At 32.8% G+C, this 16,554-nt stretch overlaps 2 protein-coding genes across 4 annotated transcripts; one reads left to right on the top strand and one right to left on the bottom strand.

The window, feature by feature from the left end:
* The first annotated feature begins 349 nt into the window (after positions 1-349).
* Positions 350-6,188, top strand: LOC108338570 (QWRF motif-containing protein 2). Of its 2 annotated transcripts, XM_017575521.2 has the most exons (6): positions 357-2,136; positions 2,585-2,704; positions 3,244-3,360; positions 3,480-3,569; positions 5,334-5,441; positions 5,564-6,188. In XM_017575521.2, the coding sequence occupies exons 1-6, from the start codon at positions 784-786 to the stop codon at positions 5,645-5,647; spliced, it is 1,872 nt and encodes a 623-aa protein (XP_017431010.1). In that variant the 5' UTR covers positions 357-783; the 3' UTR covers positions 5,648-6,188. The 2 variants fall into 2 exon arrangements, 1 of the variants encoding a protein (XP_017431010.1); XR_008250610.1 differs by lacking the exon at positions 5,564-6,188 and having other exon boundaries at positions 350-2,136; positions 3,484-3,569; positions 5,334-5,396.
* Positions 6,189-12,904: 6,716 nt separating this feature from the next.
* Positions 12,905-14,592, bottom strand: LOC108337873 (LOB domain-containing protein 39). 2 transcript variants are annotated; one of them, XM_052880535.1, is made up of 2 exons: positions 14,256-14,592; positions 12,905-13,316 (listed from the first exon to the last, which is right to left on the bottom strand). In XM_052880535.1, exons 1-2 carry the CDS (start codon positions 14,437-14,439, stop codon positions 13,018-13,020), a joined length of 483 nt encoding a protein of 160 aa, XP_052736495.1. In that variant the 5' UTR covers positions 14,440-14,592; the 3' UTR covers positions 12,905-13,017. The 2 variants fall into 2 exon arrangements, with proteins under 2 accessions (XP_052736495.1, XP_017429962.1); XM_017574473.2 differs by having other exon boundaries at positions 12,905-13,343; positions 14,256-14,591.
* Positions 14,593-16,554: the final 1,962 nt, after the last annotated feature.

Here is a 16,554-nt window from a genome sequence, read left to right as displayed (position 1 = left end):
AAGATTCATTCCCTCACCCAAACGCAAATATCCAATTCCAACTTCAACCCTTGTTTGTACTTTCCATACTTGTACTCTTCTATCTCTCCTTGTCGTTTTCATGTTTACTATTTTATTTTATTTATTATATTTATCTATTTTTATTAATTTTATCAAAATTAAAAATGCGTGTTTACTATTTTATTTTATTTATTATATTTATCTATTTTTATTAGTTTTATCAAAATTAAAAATGCGTGTCAACAAAGCCTCCAGCGCCACGAAGAACCGCAAACTGACGTAAACCATTGTATTTACTGCAATGCCCTTAAGGTCACGCGAGTGCATTTACTCTCCCTAAATCCGCGCGTGCTTTTGCTACAGTGCCCGCGTCACTCTGATGGTGGCTGAGCTTGCTTCTTCTAATTTTGGAGTTAATTTTCACAACCGAAGCACAATCGCGCAGCGTGTGACTCCACTGCTTCGACAGTTACACTTCTTACTCGGTCAAGCCCCGGCAAATCGTAACGGTCATATTTTCCTTCCCATTTTCAACCTTCCTCGCAAATTAGCAACACCAAATTTCTCTGCACACGCCCGCAATTTTTTCTCTGTTCGAATTCCGTTCAATGCTTCCTGTAGCTTGTTCGTTTTTCAGTTGGTTTCTAGGGTTCTGAAATTCGGCGTGAATTCCAACAACGGGTTTTAAGTTTTGATTGCGTTACTAATTGAATATTGTTGATTGTTTGACTATAGCAATGAAAATATTGTAATTGGGATTAGTAGAATTTTGGAATAAAACCAATGGTGGCTGCGATTTCTACGGCGATAAACCCCAAACGAGCGCAGACTCCAACTCCAAGGAGAACTCCTCTGTTACCTTCTGAATCGGACAATGCACTCGCTCCTCCCCGAAGGCCCAAAGCACGAGAAGTTACTTCTCGCTACATGTCCTCTTCGTCGTCTTCGTCTTCCTCCGTTTCGTCTCCTCCTCGACGATGCCATTCGCCTCTGGTGGTGACAAGGACGGTTAATTCTACAAAGCAAACGCCGACGCCGGCGTTGAAGCGGTGTCAGTCAGCGGAGCGCCGGCGACAAGGCACTCCTCGACCTACTCTGGCAGACGCTCCTGCGGCTCAGAAAGTGCTCTTCACTTCCACAAGGAGCTTGTCTGTTTCGTTCCAGGGCGAGTCGTTCCCGATCCAGGTCAGGACAACGAAACCGCCGCCATCACAGAGTTTGAGGAAGAGCACACCGGAGAGGAGGAAGGTTGCAACGACGCCGACACCGGTGAGAAATGGCAATTCGGATCATGCAGAGAATGGCAGGACGGGGCTAGATCGGCACCGGTGGCCGGCAAAATCACTGCCGCGACCACAACAAGCGAATTGCGTGAACCGCAGCTTGGAATGTGTTGATTCCCCTGGGAGAAAACAAACGGACGCGCCGGAGAACGTTGTTAGGTCATTGCAGAATGTAATGGCGGATGTTCGAGCTTCTCACGACGCGACGCTAAGATCGGAGAGTAACAAAATTAACGGATCTAAGTTTCGGCCTGAAGCTGAGCTTGAGCCTATTGCTTCTGATACCGAAAGTGTAACCTCTGGAAGTTCCTCTGGAGATGGAATTCGAGGTTCCCGAGGGATCGTGATGCCGGCCAGGTTCTGGCAAGAGCATAATAACCGTTTACGGCGCCAAACAGAGGCTCCGTCTTCTAGAAACAGCGTAATTGGAAATAAAGGAACTGTTACTACTACTCCTAGTCCTAGGATTTTAGTGCAGAAGAAATCAGTGTTGGATTCTGCTGTTTCATCGCCACGTGGAGTTGTGAATAGCCGTGTTGTTCAAGGTTCTCCTATTCGTTCCGCGGTTCGTCCTGCTTCTCCGACTAAACTAGCGACACCTTCTGTGTGGTCTCCTTCGAGAGGAGTAAGTCCGTCACGTGCGCAAAACGGCGTCGCTGGTGGCATGAGTAGTAGGTTCGGAAGTGAACCTTCTGTTCTGAGTTTCGCGGTTGACGTTTCCAGGGGAAAAGTTGGGGAGAATCGGATTGCTGATGCGCATTTGTTGAGACTCTTCTATAACAGGCTCCTCCAGTGGCGTTTTGTTAACGCCAGAGCCGATGCTGCTCTATCTGCGCAGACATTCAATGCAGAGGTATTTTTTACTGCGAATTTTTTTGTATTGAAATTAAATTGCGCGGGTTTGAATTTGCCTGCTTGTGCATTATTCGTTGAAGCTGTATTGAGTGAAGATTGTGGATTGATAACTTCGTTTTTAACTTTTTATATTAGTTGGAATTTAGCATATGATCATTAGCACCCATGTCATCAAAGTTTTAAACTGCCTGTTGTGGTTTGTTACATCCTTGATATCGAGAGAAATTCCAGATAAACGTTGCCAGTTACAGATGGAAACCGTGGCCGAAGCCTTGTTGTTGTGGCTGAAACTGTGGCCATGGGCTGTCTTTTAAACGTGATCATATTTGTAATGTAAAGGGTGAAGTCATGTAAGGCAAGACAGAGTAGAGAAGGATTTTATGTTTTGTCTGACTGTTTGCTAGTGTTTTGTTTATATTCTTTGTAAATATTCTTCGTTGTATCAGGAAAGCCTCAAAGCTGCATGGGTAGCTATGTCAAAAATACGAGAATCTGTTAGAGCCAAAAAAACAGAGTTTCAATTGCTGAAGCAACAATTTAAGCTAATAAACATCCTGAAGGATCAAGTAAGATCTACAACTTCCCTGCTCTAAGTTTCCTGGTGTATATGTAGGTTTTGGTTCGCTTGATTTGAAGCTTTATTATTTCTCCACTAGGTTGATTGTCATTTCATCGTGTTCTTCACTGTATAGCTGGCATCTCATGGCATCTTGTTTCATTACTATCATATTCAATATTGAAGCTTATTTTGGGTTTAAATACATTGACATTGCTCATTATTTCAATCTTCTTTTTCAGTTATAGTTAATTAGAAAACTCCGGGTAGGCAGGCTAATTGAAATTGTTCCCAAGTACATGTGTTTCATTCATTTATTTTATAAGATCATAGAACCTCTTTTTCTACCACAGGAAACACACACACACACCCCTCTAATGAGGCAAAGCAAGAAAGTATTCATTTGGGAAAAAGTTAGTTTGCATTAGTCTGTGACCAGAATGAAACTCAAACAGACAGTTTGAGAGATATTTTTATTTGCTTTGGTTATGATGACATAGAATTTTGTGTTCAGCTTTGACAGAATGTTGATGAAAACTATTTATGCAGATGTTGTGTTTGGAAGATTGGGCTACTTTGGATCGGGTTTACTCTACTTCACTTTCCGGAGCAACCGAAGCCCTAAGGGCTAGCACTCTTCGTCTTCCTGTTGTTGGTGGGGCAAAGGTATTTCTCCTTTCAGTTTCTTGTTTATTCTTTATTATCTAATTATGGATAGTGTGTGACATAGCAATTCCGTACCTTCTTATCTGGGACTAATATGAAGAGCTCTGTGCTTGCTTCAGACAGATTTGCTAAATTTGAAGGATGCAATTTGTTCAGCAATGGATGTGATGCAGGCAATGGCGTCTTCCATTTGCATATTGTCACCTAAGGTACGTATTTCTTTTGCCCTGCCTCCTTTTTCCAGATGTTGAGTTTCAATTATGTCTGTTGTGATGAGTGATCATATAGTGTTATTTTATTTTCTAGATAACTTTCTATGAGGCTACATTATGATTGTGAAAAAAAAAGAAAAAAAAAAACTGATTTTGTTTTATACTGCGAGTGTAATCTTATCAAGTGTCAAAAAGAGAAAAAATTAGGTGTTATTTTTATGTATAAGCGCGTAGTAATCTGTGTAAGCATGTCTTCCTTCTTAAAATTTACCACATAGCTATAATGCTGATGGTTCCATACTCGAAGATCCTTGGTGTTATTTGTTGATTTGTTTAATTGCTCGCTGCCTATAATATATTCTGGAGAATTATCTTAGAAAAGACTATATTTTTCCCAAATAAATATCAATTTGTTTTCTTGAAAGATCCTGACTTTCATGCATTTGTTTGAGATTCTTTCCTCACCTATGTTGTGTTGAATGGATATCTTTAGTATGTATAAATTGTGGAGTAGCAGCGGAAGTGGAGACATTATTATATAAATAAAAGACAGTTTATATTCAGCAATATATAATTGGATAATACTGTAAAATGAAAATAATCTGATCGTGCAATTTAAGCAAATTCTTGTTCAGATCAAGTGAGATATTTGACGGAGATGCAGAATAAAAAATATTTTCGCAATTGTATACTTTTATCCTAATTCCGTCATTGTATTTAGCCAATATAGGACAGAGTGCCTATGTTTGTGCAGCCAAGAGCAAAAATGGTGGTGGAAAAATAAGGAAATTAGAGTATATCACAGTGGTGAAGTGAATATTTTTATTTTATTGCTCAACTGAAGTAAAGTTTTCTGGATCTTTTGGGGAAATGAAATGATGAGCAAAAGTTGTTTCGTATCCTCGTTATTGAACAAGTAAAGAATTTCCCGTCACGGCCTCCATCTTTTTGGACATTATCATTCAATTTGGTCAAGGGAGCAATATATAAAAATAGTGTTTAAAAATGCAGAGTTCACAGAATAAAAAATACATATTATTTAGGGAGGAAAGTTTTATTACGTCCGGCATATCTGTTGAGTTTATCATTGATTTGTCTGTTGAATTTATCATTGGCATATTTATTGAAATTATCATTGGCATATCTGTGGAGATTATCATCGGCATTCATTTTTTTCCAATTTTGTTCCACAATTGTATGAGTGCAAGATATCTATCGTGGTAGGTTTGGGATGCAGTGTTAGGGATCCATTTGTGAGGAAAACAACTAAATCCAGTATCTAATGAGTTTATTATTGACTTGAATCTTGTTTTACAAACATTGGTTAATGAGTTTATTATCTTTCCCGAGTTTTTCTTCTCTTGGTGTCAATTAAAGGTACTGAAAAAAGCATTGAGGAGTTCACGGGTAATTAATATTTACATTAACCAAGACACTGAACACTAGAGCATGCCATTTTTAATGTAAATCGTTTTGCTTTTTTTGTTAGGTTCGCTCAATTCAATCTCTGTCTAAAACTTGTAAAAGTAAGATAAAGGGAGGGAAATTGGGACTATTTTTTTAGGTATTAAAAGTTAATATTTAAATTAGGTGAGAAATTCCAATGTCTTTGGCTTTAAATTTTAAACGAGATAAATATGACTGGTGCTCTTATCTCTGCTTCTTTGGTTTTATTCTGTTATCAATCAAAATACTTGTTATGGATCGGAGTAATGTAGCAATTAGGATGCCAATATGTCTGAATTCGTTTGCAATTGATAGGTTGGGCAATTAAATTCGATGGTTGTCGAAGTTGCCAATTTAAGTGCGAAGGAGCGTGTTTTGCTTGAAGAGTGCAAAGACCTTTTATCAGTAATTACAACCTTGCAGGTAAATTTCATATTTTGGAAACGTGTTATTGAAGCTTAAAGTACTTTTTGATTTTCCTTGGATGATCGTTAAATGTAGTTGCGGTTATATGACTAGAAATTGGTTAATAAAATCTTGAGCAGGTTAGAGAATGTAGCCTGAGAACGCATGTTGCTCAACTGAAATGTCAACCTAGAAGCACTGAAGTAAAAATAACAAGCAAATAATACATTGTCTGACCAGCCAACTTTCAGTGCTAACATCATAACATAGGAATGGTTGTTTTGGCTTTGATTTCAATACGTGAAACAGTCATTACTGATGGAGAAAAGCTAGTTAGTATGAAAAAGGAAAAATTACAGATAGTACAAATATTCTGGTCAAACAGGATTTCATCATATTGTACAAAGAAACTCGTAACAAATAGTTGCTCTCTGATTATTGATCACGTGCTAGGAGTGAGGATTGAAATTTGTCGTTCGGGAGATAGTTTGTATACACATTCTTCTATTTGTTTTTTTGTTAGAGGATGTATATAAACTGTGTAGCATTTTACATTTTAGTTTATTTGTTTTTATGTTTGTATTTTTGAGTTTGTATTAGCTTATGGAAAAAAAAATGTCAAAATGTGGATACGATTTGCTGTATTTTCTACACTCCCTTGGAAAATACGCTTGCTTTGATTTCTGACATCCTCGTCATTTAAAGTCAAGTAGAAAAATTATCTGTTATTGACATAAATGACTCATATCTTTCAGTTTTTTTTTTATCGTCCGTTACTGACATTGTCGTGCATTTGATTGATTTGGTAAATATTAACGTTAAAATTTTGAAGTTATTATTTACCCATTAAAGTTCTACACGGTTGTCTGATTAGTCGGTTGTCGAACAAATTTAGGAGTAATTGCCTCAGGTAAATGTAGAGATAGATACAACCTGGGTAGCTCTAATATGGTCCCATAACTGATTGTTCATAAATAGCTGAACTGCCGATTTAATGAGCCTGAACTTGGTTCACGTAAGTTCGTGGGTTCTCTCTTCCCAGGTTGAGCTGTCACCTTGTGACTATTTCTGGCCATTCATTAAGGTTATTTATTCATTGATATATTCGCTATGGTTATTTTCTCTATTTCACTATTTGTTACTCTCTTCAGCCTCCGTAGCTATATACGCTCCATTAGAATTATTAGTTTTTGAGATTTTTTTTTAGTTTAGGCCAAGTCGAAAGAAGAAAGTTGAAATGTTTTTTTTAAAAGTATCTTTTTTATTTTCTAAATTATCATTTTGTTTAATATATTATTGATTTAGCAAAGAGAAGTAACTAGCTTGAGCACTTAACATGTCTGTCTATTTCTGGTTTTGTCAGTCTTATCTAAATCAAGTACAATTTTTAATCCAGATAACTTGTATTAAATTTATTACATTATTTCTTAAATTTGGTTCAGAATATATTTATTCTTACTTGATATATGATATTAGTCTTGAACATTAAGACTTGTCGAGAATAGGTTGGAATCTCACTTTACCTATATCGAGCAATATGACTTGTTTCTTGATGAGTTTTTTTAGGGAGATTCATTAATTATATTATACGCATTTGAAGGATTAGTATATAAGTTTAATGAACTTTGACAAATTTATAGTAAGATATTATGATCAAAAGTTTATTTTTATATTACTTTTTCTTTTTGTATTTTATTTGTATTAGTTTATTAATTTACATATAATTAGTTTACATAAAATTAACAGTTTTAAGTAATTTTTTTACCCGTTTTAAAAATTTGCTTTAGCAAAATTGATTTTGTCTACAATCCATATAAAATAAATTATTTTAAAAATCGCTTACTTCCAAACTCTTTTACTTTTCACACCACTATACTCGATTATTGAAATAAATTTTAAAAAAAAATCCAATTTGAGCACTCTTTTTTTGAAACTGTTACATTTTTCTCCATTTTTTATGTGCTTTATGTTAAATGAGAACAGAGGATTAATATTGTAAAAGAAATAACTAATCCTATCAACTTGTAACAAATTTTGGCAATACTTTTTTCTTTATATATTTTTTCACGTCCTTTAAAAAAAATCTATCACATCATTACCTATCTTATTTAACATTTCTTCTTGTTTCCGACAATGTAACATTTGTTATATAAATTTACTGTATAATAGAATTGTTCCACAAAAATAATTTAGCACATGACATTAAAACATTTTGAACCAAGAAAATAACATTTTAATTTTTGAATCAAAAGTATTTTTCATATCCAAACTATATGTAAAAATTGTATTTTGTTGTTAAATTAAACTATATATTTATTTCATCTTCAAATTTTACAAAAGTCATATAAAACATCTATTCAACAAATGATACCTGAAATAGTTATTAAAAACGTACTGAGTTTCACATAAACTGAGATAATCCTTTGATGAAAATTATGTTTTATACAACTTTGATATAATATAAGAACAAACATGCTTATAATTTAGTTTAAGAACTAAACATAATTTTTTTAAATAGTTTAGAGAAGAAAAACCAAACATTTAATTTTTTTTTCACTTTATTCTTTCTCACAATTTTGAAACCTTAAGATCCTACATTTCATAATTTCAACTTAGTGTAACATCCCAAAAATACAGTGTAAAATCATATAATAGAAACATCACATTCATAATACTTCAGATCAGTTCTTACAAAAGATAGAACGTACGGTTATAGCCGAACGACCTTACAGAATAACGAGAAAGTTAAAACTGTACAAATAAGCAATCTAGACCGAACGGTTTACAAAAGACCTATATCGACCGGTCATACAAAAGAAGAAGGTAAAAGATGATCGAACGGTCATCGTACAAATAAACTAACTACTGACCGAACGGTTCTACAGTTCGGTCTTAACTTCTACCTCGACCAAACATTATTCTTCCAGTGTTTCTTCCAACAACTCTTCTCCTTCTGCTCACATCCACACGGATGATCATTGCAACAGGACAAACGACCGAACGTACAAAACGAACGAGACAGGAAATAGGGTAAGCTTATGTAATTCAATTCAAGTATCAACATGTATTTCACACAAATCAATTAAACAGGATAAATAATTCATTCTTGCATGCAACGACCAACACTTAACCCTGACCGTCCGAACTGTATGAATTCTATGTAGCTACGACGTTCGTGCACCCAGGTGATGTAGTAACTGGGATACCCTCAACAGCTGCCACCCGAGGTTAATACTATCTGTCCAAATTAACCATAAGGACTAGGACCTCCTATCATTCCCACACATGACTTACCCTTCTCTACGTGAGAAACGAGTAATCACGGAATATCAGGATGAACCGCCAGCTTAGCGTTATCCACATTCACACTTTACCATTCCAATATCAAATCATGAGATATTCCTCCCCGGAACACTCTTTCATAACCAAAGTCATTTCATCCATATCATATTCCATCATCTTTCATTATTAAAACTTCAACTGAACCAATTTGAATACAGATCCCGTAGGATACCAAATACCGAACGTTAGTTTTTTAACCCAGAACAAGACTGAACACTTGGAGTGAGACCAAGATGTCTCCAACTCAAAACAGATCAACTCAAGAGAGTTACTCACGGGTTGTGAAAGGGACCGAATACAATAATACTTCTCAGAGATTAATAGAATCGAACGTTATTTACTAAGTGAGCCAATTTAACGAACTGACTCTTGAGAGTTCAACCGAACACCGTAAAGCCTAAGCCGAATACTAAGACTCTAGGCCGAAACCAATTAAGACAGATACTGTACGACATCAAATAATAGCACTTGACGGAATCATATGAAGAAACCGAACGTCAATAAATACTTAGCTTGTTAATGAGTTAAACATCAAGGAAAACGAATGTCAGTCGAAGACCGGGCACTATAGAGAGCGAACGCTATTGATTTTGGACGAACGCTCTTATTATAAAGATAGATTACGAAAATGAGAACGAGCGTCTGGTGTAAGACCGAGCACTACTTAGTACGAGCGCTTGGTGTAAGACCGAGCACTACTTAACTTATAGAATCAAGGCTTGATAAATATAAGATATCGTTTGACTAGTGTTCAAGAACGAACGAAATATACAAATACATATAGATATATTGAAGTTTATAACCAAATACCAAGGAACGAATATCCTTGGTTGAACGCCTAAGTACAAATATTACAAAACGAAACGAAGACGCTAGTCTTCAACTAGAATTCTCTCCAAATGAAAGAATCCAGTTCCAACCGAGTCTACAGGAAAACCGAACATTATATCGAATGAGCGTTGGTCTAATACCAAACACTTATTAAGAACGAACGCTACTGAGAACGAACGCTTGTATAATTGAATGGTCAATACTGACTCTCGACAACATCCCTACCCATTTCATAGCTTTCATTAATCATCAATAATTTAAACAACATTTCATCATCAACCAAATCATTAAACACAATATCATTCCAGTTTCTCATCTCTTAGATTCATATACTTATACAGCCAACAATTCAGTAACAACCATACTTCATATTTCATCCAACAATCAACGAACATGCCAGCATTCAAAAACGAGAATAAAATCAAATTATATAAGTTTCTCTTACCTCTAAGCGTGACCGAACATTCACAATTTGTACATAATAGCTCACCACCAATTTCTTAGAAGACTATGATCGTGATTTACGAAGCTAACCAAATGCAAGACCAGAAAAGCGTTCAGAAAGGTTTTAAGAAACTCATGCAACCAAAAACTGAGTTTGCATGTGCAGAAAAACCACTCGGTTGAGAGAGAGGAACTTACCGGATCAGAACCAAAAACTGATCGGTTCAAACTGAAGTCCTTGACGCCGGGATAGTAGAAATGGTGCTTGAGTGGTGATCGGAGGAAGAAAAGATGAGAATTTCTTAGAGAGAAGTAAAAGCTTTTTAGAGAGAAGGAGGAAAAAACGAAATTTTCTGAAATCTGGGAAGAAGGTTTGCATGCAGAAAGTGGCACAGAGTTTAAAATTTTGCCTTAAATATTGTCCTCCCTTAAAACCGAACGGTCACTTCCTTGCATCCACCTGTTTTCCACTATGAGAATTTTTGAACTCTCTCTTGACACTTGTAATCCACTCAGCTAAGATTTTTAGTGGATTTTAAATGGGTTCTGACACTTAGACTCTCATAAATATTTTAAAATATATAATTTTTTATATACTGGATTTTACAATTGAGAATGTAAAATAAAAAATGTATTTTGGACTGTATGATTTGAAATTTAATTTTTATATTTTAAATAGTGTATTTTGAAATAAAAAATAAAAAATGTATTTAAATTCTACATTTCAAATTTCAAAATTTATATTCTCAATTGTAAAATACAATAATTTATGGGAATGGAAAAGAAATTTTGCGGAGGGGTCAAAAGACCGAGAGTAAATTTCTGCAGGGGTCGATAGAAAGGGGAAGAGAGAAAATGGAGGTGCAACGCTAGGGTTCGCAAGATGAGTAAAATTTGGTGGTTGTAGGTGGGTGGGGCTAATTATAAGAGAGAGAAAACATTCCCCTGATCAAATGGGTACTTTTGTCATTAACAAAAAATTTGGAGGTGTATGGAGAAGGCTTGGAGGTGTAAGGAGAAACCTTCCTTAATTTTGGCATCAAACTTGAAATTTAGTTTATAAAACTGCTAGGCTAAAGCTTCCTGCACCCCATCAAATTTCACCTCCCACCCCCATGAAAATATTCTAAAAATTGTTTTATGTAAAAGAGCGTCATTGATTTCCAAATATTTTCGTAAGTATTCATTGTGTTGTTGAAAATAAATTCCCAAAGTGATAAAGTGTAGGAAGAAAATAATTAACTTTCAATTATTAGAAAATGTTATCAATGCATCAAATTCATTTCCATTATTAATCATTCCTAAAAAAAATATTGTTCATTAATAAAAATATACAAAGGTAATAATAATTATGGTTAAATATGTTTTTAGTTTTTTAACTTTAAATAAAAATTGAAATTAGTTTATCTTTGAAACTTTGACGAATTTAGTTTCTAGTTCTTTTAATCAAATTTTGTTTAAGTTTATTTAATGTTTTAAACATAATTTACAGTTAGTATTAAAACGAAAATATGTCAAATCATGTAAACAACTTAAATACTATAAAAATATATTTTGAAACTCCAAATAAATTTAATAAAATTTTGTTAAAATGACTAAATCTATGTATTTCTAATGTTAGAAAATCAGATTGGACCAAAGTTTTGAAGAAAAATTATTTTTAATTTTCATTAAAAATTAAATACCAAAAACATATTTAACCCTAATAATTAACAATAAAAAAAATAAAGGAAAAAGCCTACTGTTTTATATAAAAGTATATGTCTTATAAAAGAATAATCAATTTCTTCTAAAACGTGCCTTATATTAAAAGTAGAAGGGAATATAATAAAATCGTATCTCACATATAAAAAAGTAAAAGAAAATTAAAATGGTAAGATTTTTTATATAAAATAAATATTAGAAATAGTGCTTAAAAAATTATAAAAGAAACTCGTAAAAGAAATACAAAATAGATTACGTGGAACCCACCTCCAGTGGAAAAGTCCCGTGCCAAACTAAACTTAAGAAGCTGACGTGCTTCGCACCATTTTCACCTTTTTTTAAAGCTTTTCTTTTCTGTGAAAAATTCTATGCCCAAACACCGTTCATTTCCAATCTATTCATTCAAACAACATTCAAACGTAACATAACATGATTCAGTTATATGATCTTATTTTTCCATCACTTTGATAAACTTATTATATATTTTTTCAACTATTTAAGTACAAACTTTCTATTTGTTTAGATATTTAATAAAAATAATCTATTTATTTAGAGTAGATTATGTTATGCTTAACAATATGTTTTATATATTACCTGTACTTAACTTTTATATACTTTTTCTTGAATGAAATTATGACTTAATGAAATTATGGCTAATCTAAGGGCCTTGTCAAAAGCATACCTACACTCTAATACACTTCCAAGGTGGCCTATACCCTAAAAAATAATTATAATTATGATCATATAAATATTGTTCCATTTGTTTGGAGAATAAATTCTGGCATATAAACGCATCAATTGCACGACAAAATATTCGGATAAAAGAAAAAATAGTCTCCAAAAAATGTTCTGTTTTTTTTTTAATTTTAATTTATTTAAAAGTTCTTGTTCTTATTATTTGATTAAATATCAAATATTACCTAACAAATAAAAGGTATAAGTTTTTACCGAACTCAAATTGAATTTACATATACTTACTTTTTATTTAATTTTTATTCTATTTATCTATATTTATTCCACTTATAATATATTTATTTCTCTCAATTATTTTCACAAGTTCATCGTTGTGGAAATAAATCTTAAAAGTATGAACAATCCATACAAAAATTAACATGCTCCTAATTATTTTTCTTTTATGAATTACTTTTTCTTTATTTCGAAAATCAAAGATTAACTTTTTCAACCACTGAAATTTATTTTAAGAATTGATATTTTTTTAGTAAAATTCCAAAGTTTCCCATGATAATGCCAACATGTATAACCCCTTGTTATCTTACATGAACAAATTTAAGATCTGATTTTTCTTGTGACCACCGTAACCCACCGTTTCCGGTTCCTCTGCTCTGTTCATCAAACTTGATGAGTTCTCATTCATCTCCCTCGCATCATGTTCCAATCTTAGTGGCCGGAAAGGGCGGCGTATACCAGTGGAAGCTCCAGCCACTGTATCCGGCTGCGCTCGAAGAACGCCTCCGGCGAGCACCGTCTCCACAGCGGCCTCACACAGGTGCCAGTTTCCGCTGCACAGAAGTCCCACGGCGCCGTTCACCGGATTTACCGTTCGCCCGCACCCTTCAAACAGCAGAGACTGAAACAATGCTGATAATAAAGAATAACAAAAAGAATAAAACAAATATCTCTAAAACAAATTCAAGATATACTTTGATTCCTAAAAATTAAAAAGTTAATCATTTTATAGTATGTATTTTTTTTTTCTATTTTTAGAATCATTTTCTATTTTTCTTCTTCTATTTAATAGCGTCTTTACTAAAACTTTGAGTAAAAAATGCATTAAAAATTATAAAACAACACAGTTTGACTATCTGAATTATATAGTATAGGGCACAATGAGAAGTAAATTTTTGTATTAAAATTAAAAAAAAAATACTTTTAACTCTTTTTAATCACACTACCAATATTTACCTTTTTTTTTAATATAACTAAAAAGTTTGAGATGTTGTAGTAAAGTTTGAGAAGTTTAATACAACTAAAAAGAGTGAAGTTAAGGAAAAAGTGAACAAGGAAAGAAGAAAAAGAACATAACGTTGAAAAAATATCATGTAATTGTTGTTTTAATTTTTAATATAATTGCTCTAAACATAATTAAAAAAATTTAGATGACAAGTTGATCTCTGGATAGTATAAATTTTTATAAAACAACAGTAAAAACTCTAAAATTAAAAATTAAAAAGAGAATCACACAAACCTTAATCACCTCTTGAATTATACATATCTCAAAATATATTTACTCAAACAGAAACGTAATGTTGATCAGACATATCCAAGAACTGGTTTATATATACCTAATTCCAAAGAATAAAGCTGATCTATATATATATATATATATATATATATATATATATTAATAAATTTATATGAAATTAGGAATTAAACAGCCTTAAATAGAGTATTTTTTGAAAAGTAGAGAGCAGAAAATCTGAACACAAGTGTAGAATGAAAGAATGAGAGTACAGTAGAGGGTAGTAGGTTAGGTGTTTGGATTGTATGTACCAGGTCTTCTGGTTTGGGGAACAGAAGCAATGAAGGACATTAAATCGGTGCGGCCGAAGAACTTAGCAAGGAAAAGAGTGGCATGTCTTTGCGATTCAGCGGATTCGATCCATTGCAGACACGACCTCAAAGGACATGTTTCACTGCAACCTTTTCGCAGCACTCGACAACCGTTGCAACTCATTTCACAGATTGCTTTCTCTGATGTCTTGTTTGGGTTTTCTTCCGAGTTTTAGCAGACTATTCGTTTTTTGTGTCAGCACTTTACTTGCTGTGTGATTAAGGAGCGTGGAAAGCGGAAAGAAGTTGGAATTAGGGAATAACTAACTCGGGTTGAGTTTGATTTTCATGGTGCTTTTTTCTGTGGGTTAGCTTCTTTCTTTTGTAACTCAAAGTATTATTTAATTTTATAAATTAAGAAGGTTAATGCTTATTATATAAAAATTAATTTATAAGACTTTATTGTTTGTTGTGATGATGAGGAATAAGAAGTGTTTTGTCAGACTTTTCACATGCCTCCATTCTTATTTCATTTTATTCTTCTAATGGATTCAAATTACATTTTTCTCTATCTGGGTCGTTGAAGATGCTACTGGCCCACTTATGCAGGCCAGTTTCAATTTTCTTTAAGGCCCACTATTTTGCCCTTTTTTATATCACCACCTCTATCTTTTTGTTTCTCACAAAATTCTAATTTTACCCCTCTCCTTGCCCTCGTCTCATTTTTTTCAAACATCTTTCTTTTATAGACACTAATATTTATTTTTCATGAGATTTTGTATTTCTATTGTTTCTTCCCTAACACCGTTCTGTTATTTTTAACTAAAACTAGTTTTCATTAAAAATACTTTTGTAGAAAAAAAAAGAAAATACTAAAATAAAGTGATGGAAAGATCAAACAAGGGTGTGTCACTATTATCGACCTTATTGTCTATATTTTACGAGTCTCATTTTTCCATCACATCTCACCTTGATCGTATCTCATTTGTTTCAACGAAACCTGTAAACGGTAAACGGTAAAAGATACATTCTTCAAAAGTTATAAAAAAGTGTTCTAAGAAATATGTAGAATACCAGAAGAAACTCCCAGAAGTAACCAAGGGAAAATGAAGATTTTAATTATTTTTTTTCATTTTAATTCTCACAGCAACACGTTACTTTTAAAATTGTAAGATTTTATAAAGTTAATACTTTATTTAATTACTGATGAAGAAAACATAAAACAAAATATTTTTTATCTTTATGATATATAATCTTAAAATAATTTTTATGTTTCTCTATTAATTTTAAACACTCTGTAAATTTAAGTCGTTTTAACTTATATTTTATTAAAAAGTTTTGTTCATTTGAGTATTTAAAAAATAATTTGCTTAGTATATTTTAAATTGATTTTTACTATTAAATATGGTTATTATTTTTGTTTTTCTATTTTCAATTCATCCATTAAATCATTTTTCTTTTAACTTGTTAGTTGGTTTATCTTTTCGAAAAACAAATTAGAAATATTATAAAGAGAACAAGTTAAACTATAAATTGAGAAAAAAAAATATCAATCACGTTGTTGATAACAAAATACTTAAATAAAAGAAAAACATTTTTAACAGCTACTTGATGAAAACATTAAAGATTTAGTTAAAAACATGTGTGTCCACACGTGAGTATATTAATTAATTTTGTGATTTTTTTAAAAGTATTTTACATTTTGATAGACAGAATATAAGAAAGCAATTAAAGAAAGAAAATGAAAGTTGATGGGTTAAATATGGTGAAGTAGCATAGAAAGGAAAGGTGTGTGTGGATTTGAAGACAAAAGAGATGCAAATATGAAATGGACGGCATCACAGTATGGAGACAGAAGCACACTCTCATAAAACGTGTTTTTGAGGTCCAAACAACTTAAGGAAGAAGTGCGTTGTGTTGTGTGTTCTTCAGTGGTCATTATACAAGCCACATGTAATGTAAAGGAAATGAGTGGATGCCAACCTTATACTCAGAAAAATGCAATATATCATTTTTAAGAGTATGGTATGGACACCGTGACTTAAATATTTCAATTTTTTTTTTCTACACCTTGGAGAGTAATAACCTTTTTTTTAATATATTTATGAAAAGGAAATTTTTAACCAATAATAATTGCATCTAATCATATATTTTTACCTAATGTAAAATGTATAGCATAATTTTATATTAATTTCTAATAAATTTATAATTTAATTTATCATCAAAAGAATGTGGAAACATGTTTGAATTTGTTATGTAAATAATAAAATTAACTGCACAAATGTGATTTTAAGAAGAC

This window comes from Vigna angularis, chromosome 7 (genome assembly GCF_016808095.1).
Source record: "Vigna angularis cultivar LongXiaoDou No.4 chromosome 7, ASM1680809v1, whole genome shotgun sequence".
Classification (NCBI taxonomy): Eukaryota; Viridiplantae; Streptophyta; class Magnoliopsida; order Fabales; family Fabaceae; genus Vigna; species Vigna angularis.
The sequence above is the reverse complement of the archived record's forward strand: the minus strand, read 5'-3'. Positions and strand labels throughout refer to the sequence as shown.